The sequence below is a fragment of the Lygodium microphyllum genome, chromosome 17, assembly GCF_053477565.2.
Source record: "Lygodium microphyllum isolate KBCC chromosome 17, Lygodium_microphyllum_v1.1.10, whole genome shotgun sequence".
NCBI classification, from domain to species: domain Eukaryota; kingdom Viridiplantae; phylum Streptophyta; class Polypodiopsida; order Schizaeales; family Lygodiaceae; genus Lygodium; species Lygodium microphyllum.
The window spans coordinates 95,351,662-95,378,225 of NC_141151.1; the positions used below are offsets into that span (position 1 = coordinate 95,351,662).

A 26,564-nucleotide genomic window follows, 5' to 3' on the forward strand; every position below is an offset into this window, starting at 1 on the left:
ACTCCGAACAATGTGTGGTAGGCTGGAAACAGGCACTAGACTGTTATAGACAGCGATGACCAGCTTGGACCACCATGTCCTCCGCATCCGGGGTGTGGGCAGCAAGTTGAAATACCTAAAATCTACAAAAACGATATTATTTTCTTAATGGAGAGTGATCAGCAACAGTCGCTCTGCTATAAACAGCTGCAAACTATGGGTGGAAAGCTGGAAACAAGTACCAAAATGTAGATGACAGCAAGGGTCAGCTAAGACTGCAATGTCCTCTACCAAAGGGGTGTGGGCAACAAGCTGAAAACACCTGAAACCTACAAAAACGAGATATTGATGCAGTGGAAAAAGAAGGGAATTGGATGCCGAACCCGCCACCCGTCTTTGCCGTCACTGGAGTGGAGGATCTTTGCCACTATTTGATTAGATCCAGTTCTAATACTATGTAAAAAGATGACGTACCAACGAGACAATAGGGTTTGCAAGGAGGAACACAAAGTGAACTCGGCAAACAGGAGAAGAGAAGAAAAGAGAGAAGAAACTTTGATGAATGGAATGATGAAGTTCTAAATCATGGAGTAAACGTGATACAAGGGAACAAGGGTGCTATAGCACAAGGAAGATGATGAAGACAGCCACGAACCACGAACCGCAATGTTCTCCTAAAGGATGTGAGGGTAGTGGACAGGCTAGAGAGAAGAGGTGATGGACTGAATGAATCATCCATGAGGAATGAATGAGAGAGTGGCCTATAAATAGGCACAATCTGTCTAGGATGGCGCCCCTTTTTGGGGCTGCAAACCCTAAACGCAAAACAAAAAAATGCAAAAACACAAACTACGAGTGAAAGGTAAAGGGTTTCTCAACAAGCCCTCTGATAGATGAGTGATGAAATCACTCATGCTCAGAGATGGAGATTGTCGTTAAAGGCTAAGATGTTGACGCCAAGCTAGAGATGATGACATCATGCAAGGAGAAGGTCTCCACACTAAAAAACGCAAGTAAAGGTGGAGCCTAATGGAGAAGAGCGTTGATGCCAAGCAAATGATGGTGACACCAAGTGAAGAATGAATGAAGTGATTGTCTATTTATAGGCGTAAGTTGTCTAGGGTGGCGCATCACTGTGTGGGCGGCCACTGAAAAAGTGGCCAAAATGTGGACACCATCCCTTTTTGGGACTGTTAGTGTGAAACCCTAAAATGAAGTGTGTGAATTGAAGAAGTGGTTTCTCAACAGCATTCCTGACATGTTTTAATGACCATTCCAATGCAATCAACAAGGTGTATGTGTTGAGAAACCCTTCAACCGCAGTTTGCGTTTTTACGTTTCTGCGTTTTGCGTTTAGGGTTTACAGCCCCAAAAAGGGGCACCACCCTAGACTAACTATGCTTATTTATAGGCCACTCTCTCACTCCTCCTTCACGGCTGATTCATTCAGTCTGTCACCTCTTCTCTCCAGCCTCTCCACTACCCTCACACCCCTTCAGGAGGACATTGTGGTTCGTGGTTCTTGGCTGTCTTCATCATCTTCCTTGTGCTACGGCACCCTTGTTCCCTTGTATCACATTCACTCCATGATTCAGAACTTCATCATTCCATTCATCAGAGTTTCTTCTCTCTTCTCTTCTCTTCTCCATGTTTGCCGAGTTCACTCAATGTTCCTCCTTGCAAACCCTATTGTCTCGCTGGTACGTCATCTTTTGACAGTATACACAGTTAGAGGCATTGACCAGCTGCAGCGGGTGAAAGCCAGCTTTCATGCAACCTCTTGCCTCTATGTCACCTTCTTCTTCAGCCATTTTCACCCCACGTAGCCCCTCCCCTCTGCTGTGACTAGCAGCAGTGCATTGTGCTGCAGCCCCAATTGAGCTCCAGAGTGCTGCAGTTTTGCAGATAGTGCTGTGTTTGACCACCAAAACGGCATATTTGACTTCAGCACCTGCTTTTTTGCTGATTTGCACTACTTTTTGCAGCCATTCTTCTGTTTCTCTTGCAGATTTGCTGTGTTGTTCGGTGGTGTGATGGCATTGCCATTTGTCTTTGATGTGTCCAGCCTTATCTTTGGATTCATCTTCAGATTCTTTTCAAGCCTCAGAGGTGTTAAGCAAGGCAACAGGAGAGTAAAGCCAAAATCAGGTCCAAAGTAAAAGATCCCAAACTGTTGAATTTGATGTGTCCAGCCTTATCTTCGGGTCCTTTTCAAGCTTGAGAGGAGGTGTTAAGCAGGGCTAAAGGAGTCGAAATGCCAAATCAAGTCCTAAGTAAAAGATAGTTGGGATAGGTGAAGAAGGACACATCTACAAACTCAAGTTATGTCAAAACACCATTGCAAACAAAAGGAAAACCGTGGAATCGGATAAGACTTATGAGAATCAATCGGTAAACACATTGATTGATCAAATCATGAAGCATAGAGAAAAAAAGCTACGAGGAAAAATACGTGAGAGACAAATAGAATCTGCCATCTATTATATGGCAAGCCATACATGAGGTAACTCCCAATATTGTCAAATGTGTGGGTGGATCAACTTATGTGATTCCTGTTCAACTCATACCTAAGTAAAAGCTTTGGCTGTTAGTTGCATGTCAAAAACGTTTACATCAAAGTAGATGGAGTAATGAATTATTGAATGCTGCCAAAACTACTAGACTGTTACAGGCTGTTGGCCAAATTTACCTCATTAAAAATAGCCCCAATAAGGATCAGATTAAACAATTTCCTCATGTTAACTTTGGGTAGGGCAAACGCCCCGCTGCCCAAACTCTATAAAGGTGGCCAAGAGGTACAGCCGGTTTTCATCCAATCATTGCTATTCAGCACCATTATTCTTGCCTACTGTTGCATCCAAGATGGTCTCTACTTAAACCATGACTATTCCAGAGTTCGTCACTCTGTTCCAACACATTCTGCTTCCTACAGCAGCTGCCACATCATTGAGGGTTGCCTGTTTATGATCAACAGATAGCCTCCTGCTCCCTACTTACTATTGTTGACTGCCATGCTGGATCCCTACACTGAAAAAGCAGCCTTGCTGCCACTGCCCCTTACATCCACATATGGACATTGAAAAAAGCATGCAACTTCCAATTCAAACCTTCCACACATCTGTAGAAACAAACTCACACCCTAGAAATCTTATCCCTCATACATATTATTTGGAAGCCAATGGCGAGATGGTGAGATTTTTAACAACTAAGACCAGAAATAAATAGGCCAAAAATGGTACAATCTGTTTCCTGCATAATGTGAAACACACGATTTTATAACTAAGGATTATTATCGTTAGGACGTCATGATTGCCCTTTACCACTAACAATTAATTATTGTCTTTCTCCATTTCAGTTAGATCTGTATAGAATGTTGTACATTGTACATTCTGCAGTACAAATAAAGGTTTATGGCCAATATTTGAGAAGAATACGATTTGAACTATCTAAAATTATAGAATAATGATGTGCAAGCGTATCTCTTTGTCTTATCACACATGCAAAAGATAAAGTGAAAGCAATCTGTTCTGGTGCCTTACCTGTATTGTTGCCCCACCTCTTCCCTGCTGTGTGTGTTGAGTCTTCAATACCTACATAGCATTTAATGTTTCATATGCTCTGCCCAATGAAAAGGAATGCACTATCACAAAGAAATCAGTGTACAAACTATTAACCTCCACCATGCGACCTGCAATAACACAAGATTTGGAACAGCTGAGTTTATTCAGAACATATGAATTTTACAAACACAAACACATGCAGTAGAACTAGTTGAACTAGTTAATGTTACCAATCAAATAGAAATCAACCTTTCCGCTCGATTATAACTCCCTGCCTCACCTGTTAAAAGCGGAGTATTGCTTTGAGATTACAAAACGAAAAAGGCAAAATGATTTCCTGTTACATCATTAAGGTGGTAAAAGTTCAAATATGAAAAATCAATCTCCCTAAACATGCCATAAATACAACAAATACACTAAGTAAATATTATCCCATGAGCACACAACTGGACACTTCACATGCAGCACTCCAGTAGACCCGAACTGTGCAAGCCACCATTTGGACCATGGGGAAGCAATGATACAGTTGAATTTCAACTTTCCTCAACCAACTTTCACAATGGTTAGGAAGCACTTTGTCAGCCAATACAGACAAGATTAGGTGATTCAAATTGTTTGCAAGGAGTACATAGGGGTTCATAAAGTAACTACCAAAAACACACTGCTTTCTACAAGCCCATGTGCTAACAAAACAAGATGTTAAAAGCACAATGGTCTAATTGTCATTTAGTACTGTTTTCTGCCTGTTCACACTGTACACAGCCTGAGAACCCCCTAGATAATATCCCCTTATATGTAGCATATAAGCTATTTTAAATCACTCTAGATACATATTGACGGTACCTTTTACTTTCAGCACTATATCCAATAAATATTCAGTGAACAGGCTTATCATCCAGTTTATGCCTTTTTTGAGAAGTGGGTTTGTTTCATTTTGGCCTTGGTTGCACAAATGGTACTAGACTTATACTAGCTGGATGTGGTTTAAGAAAAACATGATCAATACAAGATAGTAGTTGAAAAAAAATAGTAAGGGTCAAAACAAGCTAGGAAGTGTATATTATTGTGTTCATTTTTAAGACCATTTTCATAGAGAATAAAAAACTTTTAGTGTTTCTAATCAAAGCCATCTTAGAAATTTTTTCATCAAGCTAAAACTCTCCTAAAAAATACTTTGATATCTATATTATGTATTTCCATTAAGAGATTTGGAATTAGATAAAAACTATTAGCTTTTTTTAGAGCTCCAAATAACATTGTCGAGTGTTATTCTGACCAATTTTCTTACACTTTTGAAAATCCACTTTCTGTTGAAAATAAAACTTATTTCAAAATATTGCATGTACAGCAATGAAAAATCCATGGAAATGGTGCCCAAAGTTTTCAGCAAATCGCAACCCAACACAATGTCTATCGGCCCCATATTGAGTGCAATCAAATCCACTTTCTACTCATAATTTTCAGCAAGCTTAATAGGTACAGCTGGGCATACATGAGTACTAATTTCCTCACTCCCATTGGCCACTTGCACCCTCATTGATTGCTGTAAATCAGAGACCAAACATTTCAGCCTGTCCATGACTGCTCTATTTATGAAACTGTGTGCTCTACCACTATCTACCAAGACAAATACACCTTGGATGAGACATGCCCATATAAGAGAGGACTAGGGTAATGGACTAATATTATTTGGAAATAGAAAGGAAGTAGTCTTAGTGTCATTGCCTTTATGTGGGAGGTTGTTGGGAGTTACAGGTTACTTGTGCCTAGCCATCTATATTTATTTTATACTCAATGCCCACACACTTGTATGCTGCAATTGGCAATTGGTCATCAATATTGTGTTTATTCTTTATTCTTTACTATGAAATAATAAACGAAAGGTAGGTCACATATTGTGATTGTTAGAGTTCCCACATACAGGTCTTGCTCTCTTGAGTTCAAACCTCCATACACATTGATATCTTACTTCACCTTGTGCTTCTCTCTCACTCTCACTCTTGCTCAACTTTTTACGCTTTAACCACCCTTGAAGGGAAAAGAAAATCCATACAATTACACCCACCACAGAAGGAAATTAGGGAGTCCTTGAGCAAAGAATTAGCAGCATTTAAAGCTATAGAGGGTGTATGAAAAATGTATGATAAGCTATTGAACAATGTGAAGTAGAGAGACAAAATCAAGTGCTACAAAGAAAATTTGCAAATGCCATCAAGAACAAGGTCAGAATAGAAGAGAAACCAAACATATTCATACAACTACAAGAGCAGTTAAAGAGGGAGCTAGAGGAAACAAGGAAAGCCAAGAGACAATGCAAAATAGTGAAATAAAAAGGTTGTGGAGTTGGCAAATGAAGTACCAAGGGTGTTGTACAATTATTAGTAGCTTCAAATCCAGCTAGTTTATGAAGTGCAACAAAGAATAGAGTTGAGTTATATGACATATATTCCTCTAGCTGCTCCCTAGAATGTGTGCCTATGTCCACAAGGGCGAATAATTAGTTGTCAAATTAGGACCCCGAGCTTGCAGGTTGATCCTCGTGGGGACAGTCGGTACCTTCCGTTACGGGGTGGACTCTAGGAAACCTAGACGATAGACCCTGTGCATTCTCACGAGTGCCGAGCGAAGCCGTCTAGGATAGTTCCCCGATTTACCACTAGAACGTGCTGCCAGGGAATTGTTAGGTAGGCACGTGACAGGTAGTAGGACATTCCCCAGCCAGGGCCCAGCTTCAGGACTGGCTTCACTCCACGCTGTGCATCGGCACAGCGCAGATCGTGGATGCGGTCCTAATGGGCCAAGGGATCTTCATGGTTCGGCTCAGTTTGGCAAACACAGCACATGAGTTACTTGCCAGTTCACCATATGCGTCCAAGAAGGGGGTCATATACATGGTCCCTTGGTACAGTGGCTTCACTGTGGAGGCATTTGCACTCCACAACAGGTTTCTTCTGCACCCAATCACCCTTCTTTTCCCCGGCCTGGCGATAGAGTATCGCCAGTTGGTGGAAGACTTTGGACGACTCTTTGGCACGGTCCTTCCTACATCTTTCGTGGACACAGTGACAGCCGCAAGAGTCCCAAAGGTATGGGTGGTAGTGAAAGAGGTCAAGAATATCCCACAGTTCCTAGAGATTGAGGCAGGCAAACACTCCTTTTTCACTTCTTCTAGTTCTTTGAAGTTTGTGCAATGTTATTGTTTTTTAGCAAAGTTTCTCCTCTCCTCTCTCTTGTGATACAAAATCTATCACAAAATTTTTCTATGCTTCCATCATCGCATCCACTTCTAACATGGTATCAGATTTCAAATTGGGCCCTGCTCCTACCTGGTATCAACTATTTGAGGTGTTCTGGTGCTGTTATTTGCTGGTGCAGGTCTGCATTTTCATCTCTCAGCTGCTGGTCTGACCTGTCTTGACTGCCACAACTGCTGACCCAGCCTAAGTGCCCAGTTTTTTATGAATTTCAGCCTGTTTCTGTTCCCCTACTACTTGCATTTTTACTCAGCAGTTTGTGTTTTGTGTCTCCAGGCTGAAGTGACCTGATTCTCTGCAAGATGACTGTATTTCATGTTGGTTCTGCCTGCGTTTTGGTCATCAGCATTTGCATTTACTGTTTTCGCTCCTGTGCAGGACTGGGCAACAGTGTTTTCAGGCTGGTTTCAGTCTCTGGCGGCTGCAAACTTTGTGTTTTGCCCTTTCCTAGCTATGTTTTGATCCAGTCTCCCTTGATTTCCTCTATGCAGCAATTGTGTTGTTTTTTGATCAGCTTCTTTGTGATTCATTGCTCCATTTTAGAGAAGGTTCTTGTGGGTGGTTGTGTTTCGATACAAACCAGTCTGTATACTGTTGATCCATTCTCTATGTGCTTTCTTTACTGCTCGAAATCTTGAAACTCTTGGGAATCTATATTCTTGGCACACATCAATCCCTCAAGTTCCCTTGCCTCCCCTTCTCTATATCTACCTCATGGCTCCTCCAAGCTCCAACTTCTTCTGATGATACTCTGCATGTAGACATTGTTTGCTCATCTACAAGCTTTACATTGGAGATTTACTATGTTCAAATTTAGATTTCGGTGAGGATGCTATCTCTCGGTACTTTAGATGTTCCAACTTCAGAAAGGGATGACATACGGCAAAAGAAGAAGAAGTCTCAATGGTATTATTGTGGCAAGAGGGGACATCTCCATAAGGACTATAGGACATTAACAACTTTGTGGAAGGAGACAGAGTAGACAAAGGCCAAGGTTGATGACTCTGTTGAGGAGTCCTCATCCTCTACAAGTTTAGGTTCAAGCTCCATCAATGTGGCCTCGACGATGGCTGCAAGGGCCGTCTTTTTAGCTTGCTAGTACAAGTGACGTAGGCCATTCCTCACAACTCTCTAGTGCTATAGAGGGAATACGAGAGTGATAAGGTGGGGAAGTCAAACCTCATCTATACTTCTATACAGGTGCAAGGATACACAAAGGCGTTTCCTTGATGCATCAACCAAAGTCTAGCAGTTTGAAATCCTAGAGCTGGGATTGACATCCAGGTTCATGATGAGCTATTTGACAAAGAGCATGATTGGGTCCTAGTCCAAGTTTACATGAGGGGACACTTTGGCGGTCTATCGAAAAAAGGGGAATCCATAGTTATTTATGCACTGCGACATTGGTGATGGGATGGTCACATGTGCGAGTTCAGAGGCATTGTTAACTAGACATAGAGAACTGCTATGATTCCTTTCTATTTTGAAAAGCTACTATGATCGACATCAACATCGGGTTCACTCCAGGGCATCTTGTGTTGGGAATAAAGGCTCACCATGCCTTTTACCGTGTTCGGGTGTGAATGCACCCTTCACTTGTTGTACTTTATATATACTCAAAACCTAAAAGTGATACACAGTCTTTTGTACCGAACATCAAGTGTCGTACTCACTCTTCTCTCTACTGCTCTCAACTCTTTGCACATTCATTCTCAGCTCAAAAAACTGTCCAACAAACTGGTATCAAAGCACAAGTTGTGCACGCTTCCTGAAGCTAGATAGGTAGCAATCAACCAACAACTAGCAGGCAACTAGCAAGTAGCAATCAGACCAGTCGGCAGGTGGCAGACGTTGCAGGCAACACGGGATCAAACTCAGGCGACACGCAACCAGTCCGACGGCGCGCTGCATGCGACACGTGGATAGGCGGTAGGCGACACGCTACAGGTGACATGGGCTCATAGCTCACGTGGACAAGCAATGGCCTGTTCAACAAGTCACCCGTGACCAGACAGGTCACGAATCTAACTTGACAGTCATCAAAAAAAAAATATCTTTAACTTCTGTAGTTACTTTACTGAGCATTCACATGCAAAGGCACAAAGTCAAATTTTGCCCAAGAAAATTGGGGCTTTTCTCGGATTTGGGAACTTTAATGCAGAAGTGGACAATTTGACTCAAAAATTGCAAAATTGGTAAACATTTGCCCGTGAAATTTTGGGGTTTTTCATATTTTAGTGAAATTTCTTCAATTTCACTGAAATTTGTGCACACCGGACCCGAGAAATTTGGGGCTTTTGCAGAATTTCATCAATTTGTGCAAGAATTGCCCGGTATATGCACTTGGGTACGTGTGTTGATGCAATCTAAACGGATTATCCTCTAAAATTTTGGGGCTTTTGATCCAAATTGTCATATTTGTGCTCGGGAATGCCTTTGGAGCAGCAATTGCAGTGAAATTTTGGGGATTTCACATGTAATTGGCGGCTTGGTCTCTAAATGTGTCAGAAATTACTTGAGGAGTGCAGCAAAAAGACATTTTTTAATTCTGAAAATCTATTTGCAGATCTGAAATTTCTGCAATCTTGGGATTTTCATTGCTGGTTAGTGCTCATGTACTGTGGTTACTTGTGTCACATCTAGGCTTGCCTTTGGTGACTAGTTAGTCAATTTGGGACTGCAAATTATGGCTAGAAACAGTGACAGCAGTAATCTTTTGCACATTAAGAAGCTTGAGGGTGCACATAATTTTGCAATTTGGTTAAAACAATGCTACAACGTATTGGTGCAGAAGAAACATGTAAAGCCCATCAAAACAAAGGGAATCAACCAACAAACATGGAACAAGACAAGTGGGATGATTTGGACGAGCTTGCTCACTCTACCATTAAACTCTCAATGTCAAACAACTTGCTCTTTAACATTGAGAAGCTGAATTCAACATATGCAATGTGGCAAAGGCTTGAAGAATTGTATGCTCAAAGTGCAACCAGCAAGGTTTATTAGCTGAAAAAACTAATGGACTTTTGCACGAAAGAAGGTACAGCCATGTCTGTACATTTGAATGAGTTTAACTCAATTTTCAATCAGCTGATTGCTTTGGATTTCCATATTGATAAAGAGTTCAAAGCTGCCTGTTGAGCTAAAATATGCATTACTTGCTGATTAGCCTCTTAAACAGCCCCAAAACACACTAAAAATGCTCTTTTAGAGTAAAACCCTAAAACGGGAAGCGGTTCGAGAGAGTTCAATGGAAACCCTAAAACAGGGAGCGGTTCGAGAAAGTTTAGTGGAAACCCTGATTTCTGGGACGCCCTTCCACATCTATAAATAGACAAGCTGCCCCCATTCAGCAATCATCCTTGTCTGCAGGTTACACTAGCCCACACACCCTCTGCTGCTGTTGGCGCTCAGTTTCCAGCCTGCCACCCACCTCCATCTGCTGTCCAGCCATCATCAACTGCAACCACATCATCTTCAGCCTGTCCATTGCTGTCAGCGGCAGCTCTCAGCTGCTGGCGAATGCTCCAAACTGTCCCAGACTGCTGTTCAACCTACTGTCCATCATCTCCAAGGTCAGCCAGCCTGCATTTTCAGCATTGCAGGCCCTGACACTCTCAGACGCTGTTTCAGCCTGCTGTTTACAGCAGACTGTGCACAGTTTCCAGCCCCCAATCGGTGCTACACTGCTGCGTTTACCAATTTCCAGCCTCTAGACTGCTGCATTTTGGTGACCAGCCTGCTGCCATTCACTATTCAGCACTCCTACACTCTGATTGATAGTCACAGACTTGGGATCCGTCTTCGGTGGACGTCACACTCCGACATTGCTCTGCCCTTGAGCACACTATACACTCTTACATTCATTTACAGCATTCATTCACTTCAGAGTTGTGTTCTCTCTCTCCCTTCTTCTGTTTGTGTTTGACTTTTGAGTTTTGCGTTTAGGGTTTTGAGTTTTGCGTTTAGGGTTTGAGTTTTGCCCTCTGTGTCTGTGTCTGTGTCTTTGTGTTTCTGTCGTGGTCATACACTCTGTGTGTCCTCAATGCAAACCCTAGCAGTCTTCTTAACATGGCATCAAAGCCGGTGCTCTTGTAAAGAGTATCCTGCGGATACTGTTGAGAGCTAGTCTTTATGCGAGGCACACAATACGACTCGTAACCGAATCACAATGTCCCAAACACCTTCTTCTCCAGTTCCTATGATGTCTTATCAAGCTTCTCCATCATTGGAGGCCCTGAGATGGCATTATGGACTCGGTGAGGAGGACGACACTCCACCTTCACCAGATTCACTAACATGACAGAGGAGGACTTTGAGGAGTACTATCGCAACAAGTACGGTGATGTTTACACCCCTCCTACTAGTTTTGCTACCACATCCGCACCGGTTGGTGAGGCTGGCCACCTCTCCAATCATAGAGGACATACAGCATTCGGAACATCTAGCGATCCATCTTCATCATCTCAGCTAGGTCCAATGTCAGGTTTGTACAATTATTTTGTGTTGCATGAATCAAAACCCTCGCCTGTTTCTTCTTTTGAGGTACAGGATCCGGATGGCTTTGCGTATGTGAACTTCAATAGAGGGGGCTTACGAAGTAGATAGAATTCAAGTATATCTATAGCTTCTGTTTCATTTGAGCATATCGCACACACTTCACTTCCCTCCCATCCCACCCTCTTCTATATCACACCTTGATCATCTCTCATCATCTTTCCAAAATCTTGGATTACACTCCACATCTGCTTCACACACCCTAGGGTTTGCATCTTTCATCTCCGCTCCTAGCACCTTTTCCTTCTCCATCCCATTCTCTACCTCTTTGCATCATGGTACTTCGTTAGGGGGAATGCCACCCTTTAACACAGTGCATCTCACCTTTCAGCAAATGAGCACACCCATAACTCCTGGGTCGACGGTGATGGGCATCCCCCTCACTATCCCTAGCTTCACATCTCCCATGACCACTCATACGCAGGGGTTTCCATCCTCAGCTTATGGTGCGTCTTCACACTCTCCTTGGGTTACACCTATGCAGGGATTCCCATCTTTTGCTCCCAGTGTTCCCATCCCACCTCCTTGGGTTCCTCATGTGGCTACCATGCCCATGCCTAGTCAGCCCATCCCTACCTATGGATCCACCTTGCACACTACCCCCATGCCTAGTGGGCACTCTGGGGCCCATTCCCAAGTATACTCCACTCCCCCATCCTACCCCCACTACACTTTTTCACACTATCCATCTCCGAACACTACCACTTCTATTGCAATAGCGAAGAATGCCTTCACGGACAAGATACGTTTTAATGGGTCAAATTTCACTACTTGGTCGAATTTCATGCAACAAGTGCTTGAGTCTCAGGGTCTTTGGGGCCTCGTCATTGGTCTACAGCCTATGCCGGGCTCACCTTGACTACATCCGTCAATGGAGAGTCCGCAAATGCTACAGCCAATATTGAGCTGATGCAGGGATTGCTTCCTGAGTTTCACTCTCAGTTGCAGTACTTCCTGCTCGCGTCAGAGCATTGGAGTCACCTTCTCGACCGCTATGCGGCTCGTGATCATACTCGGCGCATCAATCTCGACTTTGAGCTTCAAGAGTTCTCTCTTAAGGAAGGGGATGATCTGAAAGTCAAGCTGGCTGACCATAGGCGGTTGCTTGCCGAGTTCACAACTGGCTCTCCAAAGTCAGATGATGAAAGTTACATTATTCTTGAATAAATTGCCCGCAAAATACTTCGATTTCATTCAACGCATTATCTCCCAACCTCGATTGCCAACCTTCTATGAGTTTGAGTGCCAGTTCTTGCGTTACACACGGCTGCATGATCAAGTCCACAAGAAATCCTCATCACAGCCTTATTCAGAGCAAAGGGGGTTGGTTGCCTCTTCTTCCGGAGGAAAAACCACCAGTGGCAAGAACTCGCTAGATGCGAAGGCAAGCCAATCAAAGGGTGACTCCTCTTCCTCAGATGGAACCAAAGAATCAACACCTCTCTAGCAGCATCTCCCTAAGAAAAAACGGTTTTGCACACACTGCCAGAGAGCAGGCCACGTGGACGAGGAGTGTCGCTCCAAGGCCCAAGGTCTTCCACCTAAAAAGCCTCAGCAGACTGCTGCGACTCCACAGTCCAGTGGGGCTACGCCTTCCGCTCCTGCTTCATCTGCTCCTTCAGCACCCGTTGTTGCTGCTGGATATGTGGCTCGAGTACAGCCTCAGCAGCCCATCTCTTTCACTACCCCTGAGAGACTAGTTGATTGATCTACAAGTTCCAATCCCGTTGTACTTCATCCATCTATCTCACCTTCCTCCCCACCTCGTCAAGCGTTCCCTTGGCAGAGCCCTGCTATTGGACGTACACGATAGTGGCCACCTTCTTAGACTAGCATGTCTCTAGGTCCTTTCAAATACCCTAGGTTAGTCTAGCATTCATTTTTTGCACTCTTAGAGTCGGACCCATAGGATTTTTATCTCTACATTTTAAGTCTTCCGCTGCATTTACTCACACACACAGACACATTTGCATCTTTGCACTTGTTCCTTTAGTTAGCTTTTCATTTTAGTTTTGTTTTATTTTTAGACCATCTCACTACTGACCTCTGTGATTGCAGACTTTGATCTCCTTTGCAAGTTTTGTTTTCAATGTGGGGCTAACATGTAGGTTTGCCCAGTTCTACCTGGGCTGGAGACTTGGGATGCGCGTCGTTCCTTCATGGTTTCATCATCCTTGGAGTTTTGCTCTTCTACCAGCATGGAGGCTTTCCCTCCCGAGGCGGATCGTGCAGCATCTCTCTTGATGCTATCATGGCGATGACTTCTACCTAGCTCTTCCAGTTGGGATGCTTCCTCCTCCTCTTCATTCCTTATGGTTCTCGGCACCACACGAAGACCAACATCAGGCTCCTCTTCCTTCTTTGGCATCTACATCCAGGTTGAGAGGGGATTTCTACCCTTCTTGGTATTCTACAGGCTTCAGCACTTTGTCTTCAACATCGGCTTCTCCCCCCTGTTGTACCTTACCCTTTGCATTGCATGATTTCATCATCTTTGTACTAGGGCGCTTGGGCAAGTGAACAATTTCCCCATAAGGGACACTGTCTAAGTGGCACCTGTTGCATGAGCATTCTTCAACATGTAGCATACTTTGCATCTCATTGTGCAGAGCACCACTTGAGCGGATCCTAAGCTGTTTCCACCGGCAGCTGTTGTTACCACACTACCATCCTTCTTCATCACATGGATACCTCATCACCTACTTTTCCTCGTCATCGACACCCTGAGTGGATGAGTTAGCTTGCACTGCTTTGTGATGTATTGGGTGTACCCTCCCTACTCCCGTCTTCTGGGTTACTATTCCTCAATCGGCCGCATCCCATAAAATTTACCACACTTATTCAAAAAAAAAAAACAACACACAAAAGTTCCATGTAGTTCCATCCGCCTTTGTAGGGCTTGATAGGCCACTGGGCACCCGACGTGCACCCTTTGTCCGATGCCCTGTCCTCTCTGGGGTGACTACTTGGATTCCCTTGGTAAGATAACCATCGCCTCTATAGTCTTGGTAGGCCACTGGGCAACCGACGTGCACCCTTTGTCCGATGCCTTGGCTGCTTTGGGGTGGGACGCCTTGGGGTACATCAACATCACAATGGTTGCCCTAGCCTTTCGGCTCAGTTTTGGGCCTGAGAGGGGGTGTTGAGCTAAAATATGCATTACTTGCTGATTAGCCTCTTAAACAGCCCCAAAACACACTAAAAATGCTCTTTTAGAGTAAAACCCTAAAACGAGGAGCGGTTCGAGAGAGTTCAGTGGAAACCCTAAAACGGTGAGCGGTTCGAGAAAGTTTAGTGGAAACCCTAATTTTGGGGCGCCCTTCCACATCTATAAATAGACAGGCTGCCCCCATTCAACAATCATCCTTGTTTGCAAGTTACACCAGCCCACACACCCTCTGCTGCTGTTGGCGCCCAGTTTCCAGCCTGCAGCCCGCCTCCATCTGCTGTCCAGCCATCATCAACTGCAGCCACATCATCTTCAACCTGTCCATTGCTGTAGGCGACAGCTCTCAACTGCTGGCGACTGTTCCAAACTGTCCCAGACTGCTGTTCAGCCTGCTGTCCATCATCTCCAGGGTCAGCCATGTTAGAAGACAGGCATAGAAACCCACTATAAGCAAGGGAGTATAAGGGTAGATGAGTGTGAATAGCCCTAGGGGCAGGGGAAACCCTAACCCTAGCTTGGCAAAGGCTATATAAACAGCCTATGGGTCACTATCGTATGTGGCAGAGTGTACCCAAGTTGTACTCTAAGCAACTTAGTAAGCAAGATTTTGTTCTTATACTTTGAGCTCTCCTCTCCCTCTTGTGCACACATTCCAATGCTGCAACTCTGATTTCAAACATGGTATCAGAGCCATCTCTGATCTCCTCAGCTTCCCTCAGCCTCAGCTATCACTAAGTGCACATAAGCTATCATCTCTTTCATCTTATCCTTCTTTCCTCCATAGCTGCTTGCAACCTATCTCCATTGGAGGACTTGGGGAGGACAAAGGAGGCCATATCTCCCTCTGATTTCTTCTAAGGACTTCTTGCCTATCTCAGGGCGAATCAGCCTGGCACGATAAACCTCGGGATTAGTCGACCTAGTAGGCAGCATTGCCAAAATCCCAGAAACGGTGCAGTTTCTGACAACGTGGCGTCTTCAGGCGTGGCGTGGGCAGCAAGCGGCGCAATCTCAGCCACCACCATAGGGCTTCTATAGCCCCCCTAGTGGGCCATCCTCCCACAAGAGGGATTCTCGAAATTCCTCCCACAGAGAGAGATCTCTGCCAAACCCTAACTGTGTATTTTGTGGCAGCCATAGCCAACAAGCTCCAAGCTTGACATTTTGTCATTTTTTTCACTCTGAGCTTCATTAACAGTGATTCTAATCACTGAAACATATTCTCTGAAGCTTATTCCAGATTCAAAAGCTCTTGGATATGCTCAATGGACATCACTAAGTGCATTGGGAAGCCGACTTCCAACCGGGTATCATTCAAGCATTTCACTAAGCTTGACATTAGTGTTTCTAAACACTAATCACTAATCATCTAATCATTTGCTTGCTGGGTATTTACTAAAATCTAGTGAGTTTTTTATTCCTCTTCGTATATTGTTGTAAGGTTATGTGTACAATTATAAACACATAGACCATCATACACTAGAAGTGTATTGCATACCGTGGGTGACCTTGTTTCAAAGTACACTGGTCAATGAAATCAAAAGGATGAGTGTCATTGTACTCTCCTCGGAATCATCAGCAACAAGCATTGAGATCATAGACCAACCTTGTCCAACACAAGCTTCATCCACTAAGCCACACCACAAGGAGGAGCCTAAAGTCCAGTCTAGGTTTACTTCATTAAAACCTAAAAAGACTATTAAACCTCGGAAGAAGTTTGCACATAAGAAAGGACCACCACAGTCATACTTTGAAATATTACATTTATATGATTTTCAGCCTTTCTCTTCATTGCAACTTTGATTTCAAATTGTCTGATTTGCTTCCGCATTCAGTGGAAAATTTGTACGGGACTAGACACTGCCCTTGTCCTAACAAGTGGTAAGGCATTCCCAATAAACACAACATATGCTGATGTCCGTCCTCAAATTCGAAAGTTTGATGGCAAAGATTTCCACCCATGGCAGGTACTTATAAAATACAAAATGATGGAGAGAGGGTATTGGCCTCTTATTCAAGGCAGTAGAGTTGTAAACTCTGCAAATCTGGTTGATACAGAGGATGACCAACGTGCTCAAGCAATCGTAATGTTACACTTAGATGAATCCTTGATTCATCGTGTTGATCAACTAAACATGCTAAAGAAAAATGGGATGAGCTTGAAAAGCTCTATGGAGCCACTGGTAAAAATACTAAAATCTTCCTTAAAATTAAATTATTTAGCTTGGAATATCGATCAGAAGAAGATTTGGGAAAATTCATTTCTCATATGAAAGGACATATGGCACAACTTGCCTCTGTACAAGCTCCAATACATGAAGAAGATACTATTGCTATTCTTCTAAAAGCTGTAAAACAGGTGTTTCCTACTCTTGTAACCACTCTCACCAACATTCCAGATCCTACATTGGCAAGTACCATTCAATCTTGTTTGGATGAAGAAAAGAGGAACCACAAAGAAAGCAGCAACAGTCAGGCAACTTCAACTTCCCGTGATCAAGTATTGGTACATACAGCTCTCACTAGATGTTCTTTTTGTAAGAAAAAAGGACATCTTGTAAACAACTGCTGGAAGAAGTATCCCGAGAAGATGAAATGTAACAAATGCAAGAAGACAGGGCATATCACTAGTAAATGCCCCAACACTCCTGATATACCCAAAGAATTGGTGGCCAACTATGCCTCCAATCCATCTGAAGATCAACTGTTTTGACTCTTTAAATCATCTACCTAAAACAACCTTGTAAGCCTGATTTATAAAGGCATCCCAAGAAGGGGGGAAACCTCTTACATGTTTTGTAATCCAATGCCACCCTGGCATTGAGGGGGGGTGTTAAAAGACAGGCATAGGAACCCACTATAAGCAAGGGAGTATAAGGACAGATGAGTGTGAATAGCCCTAGGGACAGGGGAAACCCTAACCCTAGCTTGGCAAAGGCTATATAAACAGCCTATGGGTCACTATCATATGTGGGAGAGTGTACCCAAGTTGTACTCTAAGCAACTTAGTAAGCAAGATTTTGTTCTTGTACTTTGAGCTCTCTTCTCCCTCTTGTGCACACAATCCAATGCTGCAACTCTGATTTCAAACAAGCCAGCCTGCGTTTTCAGCATTGCAGGCCCTGGCACTCTCAGACACTATTTCAGCCTGCTGTTTACAGCAAACTGTGCACAGTTTCCAGCCCCCGATCGGTGGTACACTGCTGCGTTTACCAGTTTCCAGCCTCCAGATTGCTGCTTTGATGGACGTCACACTCCGACATTGCTCTGCCCTTGAGCACACTATACACTCTTACATTCATTCACTTCAGAGTTGTGTTCTCTCTCTCTCTCTCTCTCTCTCTCTCTCTCTCTCTCTCTCTCTCTCTCTCTCTCTCTCTCTCTCCTGTTTTGTTTGAGTTTTGAGTTTTGCGTTTAGGGTTTGAGTTTTTCCCTCTGTGTCTATGTCTGTGTCTTTGTGTTTGTGTCGTGGTCGTACACTCTGTGTGTCCTCAGTGCAAACCCTAGCAGTCTTCTTAACACTACCTTCTTGCTATGCACTCTACATGAAAGTTGGGATACTTTCAAGACAACTTTGATAAATTCGAATGCTCAGCTGTTATACTCTGATGTGGAGAGTTCTTTGCTGATGAAAGAACTCAATAGACAGCATAACTCAGCAAACAAGTCTTCAAATGCATTACACAGTAGAGGCAGATTTCAGCATAAGAGCAGTTCTGAAAACAGAGCACGCAGCAAATCTCGTGGAAAAAATGTGGAGTGCCATCATTGTGGCAAAAAAGGGCACTACAAACAGAATTGCTTTCAACTAAAGAAAGAGAAGGGCAAAAACAAAAACAATGAAGCCAACAAGGCTGAAAATAAGGACAGCCAGCCTGCCAAAAAGAACAATGTGAAAATAAAAGAGATTAATGTAGTCACTCATGATAATGACTCATAATGACAGTGATGGTGATGTACTTCTTGCTTCTTCTTTGAGTGCACATGCATTGATTGCAAATTCTAAGGATAATATGCACAATTGGATACTTGATTCAGGTGCGTCCTTTCATCTCACACCACATCATGAGTGGTTCTCTAACTACAATGATGGTGTACATGGTGTTGTCCACTTGGGGGATAACTATGCATGTAAAATTGCAAGCATTGGCAATGTGAAACAGGAATTTCAGCATGGCAACTAGATGATGAAGGCTATCGCACCACCTTTGAGGATAGCAAATGGAAAATCTGTAAGGGCTCCCGCATTGTTACCAAGGGGTCCAAAAGTGATACATTGTATCCTTTGCATGTATCTAGTGTGCGTGACCATGTTGTCGCCATAACTGAGCAACCAAGTGTTTCTTTGTGGCATAGCTGGTTGGGACACATGAGTCAATCTGGAATGAAAATGCTCTCTCGTTTGGGTTATTTACCGTCTTTGAGATATGCTGATTTTGAACAGTGCGATCATTGTATTTATGGTAAACATGCTCAAACGTCACACAAAAAATCTATTTCTCTAAAGTCTTCACCCTTAGAGTTGGTACATTCAAATGTATGTCAAATGCCAAGATTATCTTTAGGAGAAAAGAAGTATTCTGTTACCTTTGTTGATGATGCCACACGCAAAGTATGGGTTTATCCAATCTATCACAAAGAAAAGGCCTTAGATAAATTTAAAAAATTCCTAACGCTTGCTGAAAATCAAACCAACAAGACATTAAAATGCCTTCGCTCTAACAATGGTGGAGAATATGTGTCCAAAGCCTTTCAAGACTTTTGTGATAGCAAAGGGATTAAAAGGGAGCTTACGGCCCCTCATAATCCGTCCCAAAATGGTGTTGCAAAGCATATAAATAGGACCATTCAAGACAAGGTCCGTACAATGCTGTCCCATGCTGCTTTACCCTATAGTTTTTGGGTAGAGGCTATTATGACAGCCATATACTTGATTAATCGGTCACCAAACAGGTCTTTGGGAGGGAGAGTCCCTCAAGAAGAGTAGTCGGGCAAGCCATCTTCGTATGCTCACTTGAGAGTGTTTGACTGTGAGGCATTTGTGCACATTCGCAAGGAAGAACACAGCAAACTTGAGCCAAAGTCCTGTAAGTGTATTTTCCTAGGATATGGTGATGAAGGTGAGGTGGGGTATTCATTATGGAATCCCAAGAAAAGAAAAGTAGTACATAGCAATGATGTCATCTTCCAAGAAGATCGCATACACAAACAGCCCAAAAGAACAAAGGAGGTCGGAAGGGTTGTATTTTGAGAGGATGTACCAAAAGGACGGCAAAGAATGCCCGCTAGACAATAGCAAATACATGTTGTAAATGTCCTTGAAAATGCAGGGAATGATGCTGAAAATGATTAGCAAGATCTTACCCATGATGTCCCAGAAATTCTGCAAGAACATGTGCATCTGGAACAACCTGAACCAGCCATACAGCATGATGAACCTGCAGAACAGCAAGCTATTAATGCAGAATTGCGGACTGAACAGCCAGCAAATTTTGACCACTGGGTCCGTCGGTCGACCAGAGTGCAAAAACAGCCAGATAGATTTGTTTCTAGTGTAAACTATGTGGCTGATTATGTCATGTTAACAGATTGTAGTGAACCGTCATGCTTCCAAGAAGCAATGGACAGACAGGATAGTAAGAAATGGCAAAAAGCAATGCTATCAGAGATGGAAGCTCTCATGAAAAATGGCACTTGGGATTTGGTACATTTACCAAAGACACAAAAAGTGCTACTTTGCAAATGGGTTTACAAAATGAAAGACACTTCTCATTCTTTGCCAAAGTACAAGGCACACTTGGTTGCTAAAGGGTACAAGCAAGAACATGGAATTGATTTTGATGAAATCTTTTCTCCTGTAGTCAAAATGACTACTTTGCGAACCATCTTGGGCTTGGTTGCATATGAGGATATGGAACTCATACAGATGGATGTAAAAACCGCCTTCTTACATGGTGATCTACATGAGGAGATCTATATGCACCAGCCCGACGGTTTTGTTGCAAAGGGAAAAGAGCAGATGGTATGTAAACTCCACAAGAGTCTGTATGGGCTGAAGCAGGCACCACGAGAATGGTATCACAAATTTGATACGTTCATGCAATCTCAGGGATTTCATCGTTCTCAAGTTTATCGCTGCTTATAGACCAAGAAGGCAACAAATGGCAGCCTTATTCTCTTGGTTTTGTATGTGGATGACATGCTAATTACAAGCAAGGATGTTCATGCCTTGGACTTCTTGAAGCAGAGTCTACACAATAGTTTTGATATGAAAGATCTTGGTGAGGCAAATCACATTCTTGGCATGCGTATACTCAGAGATAAATCAAAGGGTCTTCTTTATCTCTCCCAATAAGATTATATTACGAAAGTTCTGCAGCATTTCAATATATGGAGGGGGGGAAAGCTATTAGTGTACCATTGCCTCCATATGTGAAACTTAGTACAGATGACAGCCCTACATCAGATAATGGAAAGACTAAAATGACCAAGATACCCTATGCTTCAGCTGTTGTTGATAGCTTGGTGTATGCGATAGAAGTGGTTAACAGATACATGGCATATCCTGGCAAAAAGCATTGGGAAGCAGTGAAGGTATCATGAGATACCTTATGGGCACAAAGGATTTGTGTATCTGCTTTGGTAAGCAGAAGTCATGTGTTGTCAGTTTCACGGATGCAAACTATGCTGGTCATCCTGACTGCGAAAAGTCTACTTGAGGATATATGTTCATGTTCACAGGAGGAGCAGTCTTTTGAATATCTAGGCTGCAAAAGTGTGTTGCATTGTCTATTACAGAGGCAGATATGTGGCTGCCACGAAGGCATGCAAAGAGGCTTTATGGCTTTCATGTCTGGTGAGAGAGCTTGGGATTACAAAGGTTCCTATCCTCCATTATGACAGTCAAAGTGCTATCATGCTAGTATGGAATCCTGTCTTTCACGCAAAGACAAAGCACATATAGGTGAAGTATCACTTTATCAAGGATGTACTTGATAGCAAGGGCATTGAGCTTGTCAAGGTACATACAGATGATAACCCTGCAGACCTTCTGCAAAGGGTCTTCCAGCTGAGCGGTTTCCTCATTGCAGCTAGATGATGGGGGTTGGATAGTATATGTGTCTTTTAGCTTTGTACATACATAAACTTAGTTGATTCTTTCCTCTACCTTCAAGCACGTTGCCTTTAGGTGGGAGGTTGTTAGGAATAAAGACTCACCATGCATTTTACCGTGTTCGGATGTGAATGCATCCTTCACTTGTTGTACTTTATATATATTCAAAACCTAAAAGTGGTACACCAATCTTTTGTACCGAACATCAAGTGTCATGCTCTGTCTTCTCTCTACTACTCTCAACTCTCTGCACATTCATTCTCAGCTCTAGAAAACTGTCCAACACCTTGGTGGTGGCCTGGCCACTCAATGCTTTGGTATCCAAGGTCCTATTTTGAGTGTCATTGTTGTACGAGCCAATGAGTCATTATCATTATATATTGAATTGTACCAGACATAGTTTTTTCATACGGCAATCATACATCATACGCAAATGAGTATGAAAGCATGCTTGGAGTATGATTCAAGCCCTAGGGCTGAATCATACATTGCCCTAATTTTCAATTTTAAAAATGTATCTAGAGTAACTAAGATAACAAGCCGAATGAAAATTTAACATTTCATTATTTCAATGAGCTTAGATTCTACAAAGTAGTTACTACCAATAAGGCATTCAATGATCAATAGATAACATTTATTTGCCAAAGAAAAGTTAAACTATGATTTCCAATCATTTGATTCAAGATACAATTGAAGCACCAATGGTAGGTGGCTGCCATACAATGTTGTCTACAAGCGAGTTTTTTTTATAAAATTGTTAGGTCTTGACCCAAAAAAGGGTGGTCAAGTCTAAAATAAGATATCTTACTCTAAGTTTCATACGTCTACATCAGCAATCATACGTGTGAGATAAGAACTATGGTACCAGATCACCCTCTCTCATATGACTCACTTCATGAGTGAGTTCATGCATGTCCCATTGGACTGGGCGCATTTCTTTCAAAGTGTGATGAGGCCAATCAATTTATGAGCCCTATTGTATGGTCAACAAGCATTTTCTATCTGGCTGACTTCATTTGTGGGCCCCCAATTTATGGCCAACCTTGGCATATTTCTGGCCTATTTATAGGCCATTGCTCCCTCCTCCTCAATCAATTGAGCATACACCTACATGCAAGTTGTAGTGGAGGGAGGGAGCTAAAGCCATGCCCACTTAGCCAATGACTCGCTATTATTTTTATATTGTCTTGTCTTGGTATATGGATTTCATTTTCTAAGCATATCTTTTCTTCTGAGTTCTTTGCGTAGTATACTTCTTCTTTTGCAATCTCGCTCTTCTCTCTTGTGTTACACAATCTATTACAACAAGTATCTTTGTTGTTAATCCCTAACACAATAAGTTTTTGACATTTTCCCATGTGGAAAAAGTTTTCTCTAGTTTTTCCCTATAGTGTTCAACATTATGAGCCTCTGTGAGGGAGGCACCACATACATCCACCTGCACCTAGCTATGCAGTGTCTCCTCGTAGAAGCTCATGGTGTGGTTGTAATTCACAATGTGGAATTTACAGTGGCAGTTTGTCTAAAAGTTCTTGTGTAATGCTTTTAATTGATGTGTCCTACTTATAATTCTCGTACTTCTATCAATCTATTAAAGGATTTTCATTAATGTTAGAATATATTTAGACGATAATATATAGAAGTCTAAAATATATTTTGGGTTCATATGACCGCTTCTTCTCTTCCCACCAAGCCACCATGCAATTCCTACCTCCATTAGCTCCTCGTCTGGCACTCCACGTGCCACGTTCTTTCCCATTCATGCGATCTTAATATCCCCCCCCTTCCAACTTTATTTTAAGAAAAAAAAAAGTCGTGTCCTCGGTCTGACAGTCCCAAGCTATTCTCGGCAAGGCACCAGCTCAACAAATGTAGCAAGGTCCTCAAAAAAGATCAAGCGCTTTCAATCACGACCCTCCCTTTCATGCAGCACTATTTTCAAAGATACTTTCATTTTTTATTGAAGATTCTAACACAAATTTGCACATAAATTAAGAGACATGAAACTTCGCAAGGTGTGGTCAACCTCCTCCAATGCGAGATGCTGCAGAAACATCCTTGAAGACCATAGACTTGCTATAGGTCAAACCAAGAACCTTCTCGTCTTGTGTAGACAAGAGACCAAAGCATGATGATCTTGTAATATACTCTGCTCGGTGCACCGAGATTCTACAAAGTCCTCCAAGAGGGGCTCTAGCGCATCTTAGGCCCTCCTTCAATCTTCTACAAGATCATTGTCTCTGATAGTGCTTGCTTGTCAAACACAGTGGTGTGTTGCCCTAACATGATAGTATGCTTTGAAGATGAAAAAAGTACTCAAACACGTATACTTTGAAGAATGTGCGTTCTCAGAAATCATGCTCTACATTCTAAGATACACAATGTGGCACGTTAAAGAGATGTAATTGTGCCTTGCTTGCATTACAGTGTTGTGCTCCATGCAACTATGCATAACACATAGGGCTTGTGGGTTTAAGATTAAATTCTCGGAGGCTCAAGCTCATATCCCATTGAGAAAAAGGAATTCCACATTGTGCCCCCACTTACTAGCACTCAATTAGATGAAGTCAATGGACATCTCACCTTCTCAAAAATCGGTGCAGTCCTACACAACCCTTTGACTCACCAATCCTCCTTACTCTTTCAACCCAAGGTTTCTGTTGACCTGCTTTGGTTAGTATATCCACAATCACTAGGATGGAATCATACTCTCCTTGCATAGTAGGTGGGCCACTATAAAATCCATAATGATATACTTTCATTTCATTTAGGGAGTATTAGGAGGGTGTAATTCGCTAGGTAGTTTGACCCTTTGATAGCTCAAGCATTGTCAAAAACCTTGGGCTGAAAGAGTAAGGAAGATTGGTAAGTCAAAGGGTTGTGTAGGACTGCATCGATTTTTGAGAAGGTGAGATGTCCATTGACTTCATCTAATTGAGTGCTAGTAGTGGGGACACAATGTGGAATTCCTTTTTCTCAATGGAATATGAGCTTGAACCTCGGAGAATTTAGCCTTAAACCCACAAGCCCTATGTGTTATGCATAGTTGCATAAAGCACAATACCGTAATGCACACAAGGCACAAGTACGCCTCTTTAATGTGCCACATTGTGTATCTTAAAATGTAGAGCATGATTTCTGAGAATGCACATTCTTCAAAGTATATGTTTGAGCATTTTTTTCATCTTCAAAACATATTTTCATGTTAGAGCAACGCACCACTGTGTTTGACAAGCAAGTACTATCAAAGACAATAATCTTATGGAAGATTGAAGGAGAGCCTAGGATGCGCTAGAGCCCCTCTTGGAGGACTTTGTAGAATCTCGGTGCAGCAAGCAGAGTATATTACAAGATCATCATGCTCTGGCCTTTTGTCTACACACAAAAACAAGAAGGTTCTTGGTTTGATCTACAGCAAGTCTGTGGTCTTCAAGGAGGTTTCCGCAGCATCTCGCACTGGAGAAGATTGACCACACCTTGCGAAGTTTCATGTCTCTTAATTTATGTGCAAATTTGTGTGAATCTTCAATAAAAAATGAAAGTATCTTTGAAAATAGTGTTGTATGAAAGGGAGGGTCGTGATTGAAAGCACCAGATCTTTTTTTAGGACCTTGCTACGTTTGTTGAGGTGGTGCCCTGCCGAGAATAGCCTGGGACTATCAGACTGAGAACGCGACTTTTTTTTTTCTTAAAATAAAGTAGGAAGGGGGGATATTAGGATTGCATGAATGAGAAAGAACGTGGCACATGGAGTGCAAGACGAGGAGCTAAGGGAGGCACGAATTGCATGGTGGCTTGGTGGGAAGAGAAAAAGCGGTTATATGAACCCAAAATTTATTTTAGACTTCTATATATTATCGTCTAAATACATTCTAACATCCATGAAAATCCTTAGAATTATAAGTAGGACACATCAATTAAAAGCATTACACAAGAACTTTTAGACAAACTGGCCTGTAAATTCCACATTGTGAATTACAATCACACCATGAGCTTCTACAACAATCACACCATGAGCTTCTACAAGGAGACACCGCATAGCTAGGTCCGGGTGGTCGTATGTGGTGCCTCCCTCAGAGAAAAAAAAGAAAAAAAAAAGCTTTTTCCACATGGAAAAATGTCAAAAACTTAGAGTGTTAGAAATTAACAACAAAGAATTCTCAATCATGTGTGAAAGCACTTGTGAAGCCAAGACTCTCTTATACATGCAGCTAAGAATGCATTAAATTGTATGAAAATCCATAAATAGACTGGAACACATCAAGGGATCAACAGAAACAAAGAATTGTTACTGATTTTGTATGTAGCACTTACATCTGCACCTAAAATTTTAGCTCCTCGGAGCTGATGACAGAGGAAGGGGGGCTGGAGAAGGTGACCGATTCTGGATTCCCATGATGATGATGATGATGAATGGACGGTTCCGTGACGTGCCCACCTTCGAAGGATTGCAGCTCGCCCGTGATTCATCATCACTTCGGCGTTCTAGCAATTCGTTTCCCTCTCAAGAACAATAGAAATAATGCAAATTTGCCAATGTATACTTATAGGTTGTGAAAATTCCTCCATTATACCCCTCCAATTTAAGAAATTTTAAATTACCCCATTTTTATTTACTGTAGGGATTTATCGTAATCTACTTTTTGTAATTTGCCTCGTCCCTTCTTCTGGGTTTAACCTACCTTTAGTCAATGAACTCCACAATCGTGGCATTTGCCTATGGGATGCAAGTAATGTGGAATGGCCCTCCATTGACTGAATTGCTAAGTGTTTCCAATTGAATGAGAGAGAAAAGGCTTGGGCAATGAGGTCCTCCTGCATCGTTGTGCTAGTTCGCCTACCTTTATTGCAGTTAGAGAGGTGTCTATTTTGACTTTAATGGGGCCTTGCCTATGATCCCCTCTGCACCTTCTATAGGCGAACTGATGAAA

At 42.5% G+C, this 26,564-nt stretch overlaps 1 protein-coding gene across 4 annotated transcripts in view; it reads right to left on the minus strand.

The window, feature by feature from the left end:
* LOC148022161 (elongation factor P (EF-P) family protein) overlaps nucleotides 1–26,173 on the minus strand; it is a 112,478-nt gene extending 86,305 nt beyond the window's left edge. The window contains exons 1-4 of one of the 4 annotated variants that reach the window (XM_087697800.1): nucleotides 25,948–26,171; nucleotides 3,789–3,819; nucleotides 3,654–3,667; nucleotides 3,519–3,569 (exon numbers count right to left, since the gene is read on the minus strand). In XM_087697800.1, coding sequence (XP_087553926.1) covers nucleotides 3,519–3,569; nucleotides 3,654–3,667; nucleotides 3,789–3,819; nucleotides 25,948–26,106 — 255 coding nt within the window. In that variant the 5' untranslated portion in view covers nucleotides 26,107–26,171. Of the gene's footprint in view, nucleotides 1–3,518; nucleotides 3,570–3,653; nucleotides 3,668–3,769; nucleotides 3,877–25,947 lie in introns of all 4 variants that reach the window. The other 3 variants (XM_087697803.1, XM_087697802.1, XM_087697801.1) reach the window with 3 other exon arrangements.
* Between the last annotated feature and the right edge of the window lie 391 nt (nucleotides 26,174–26,564).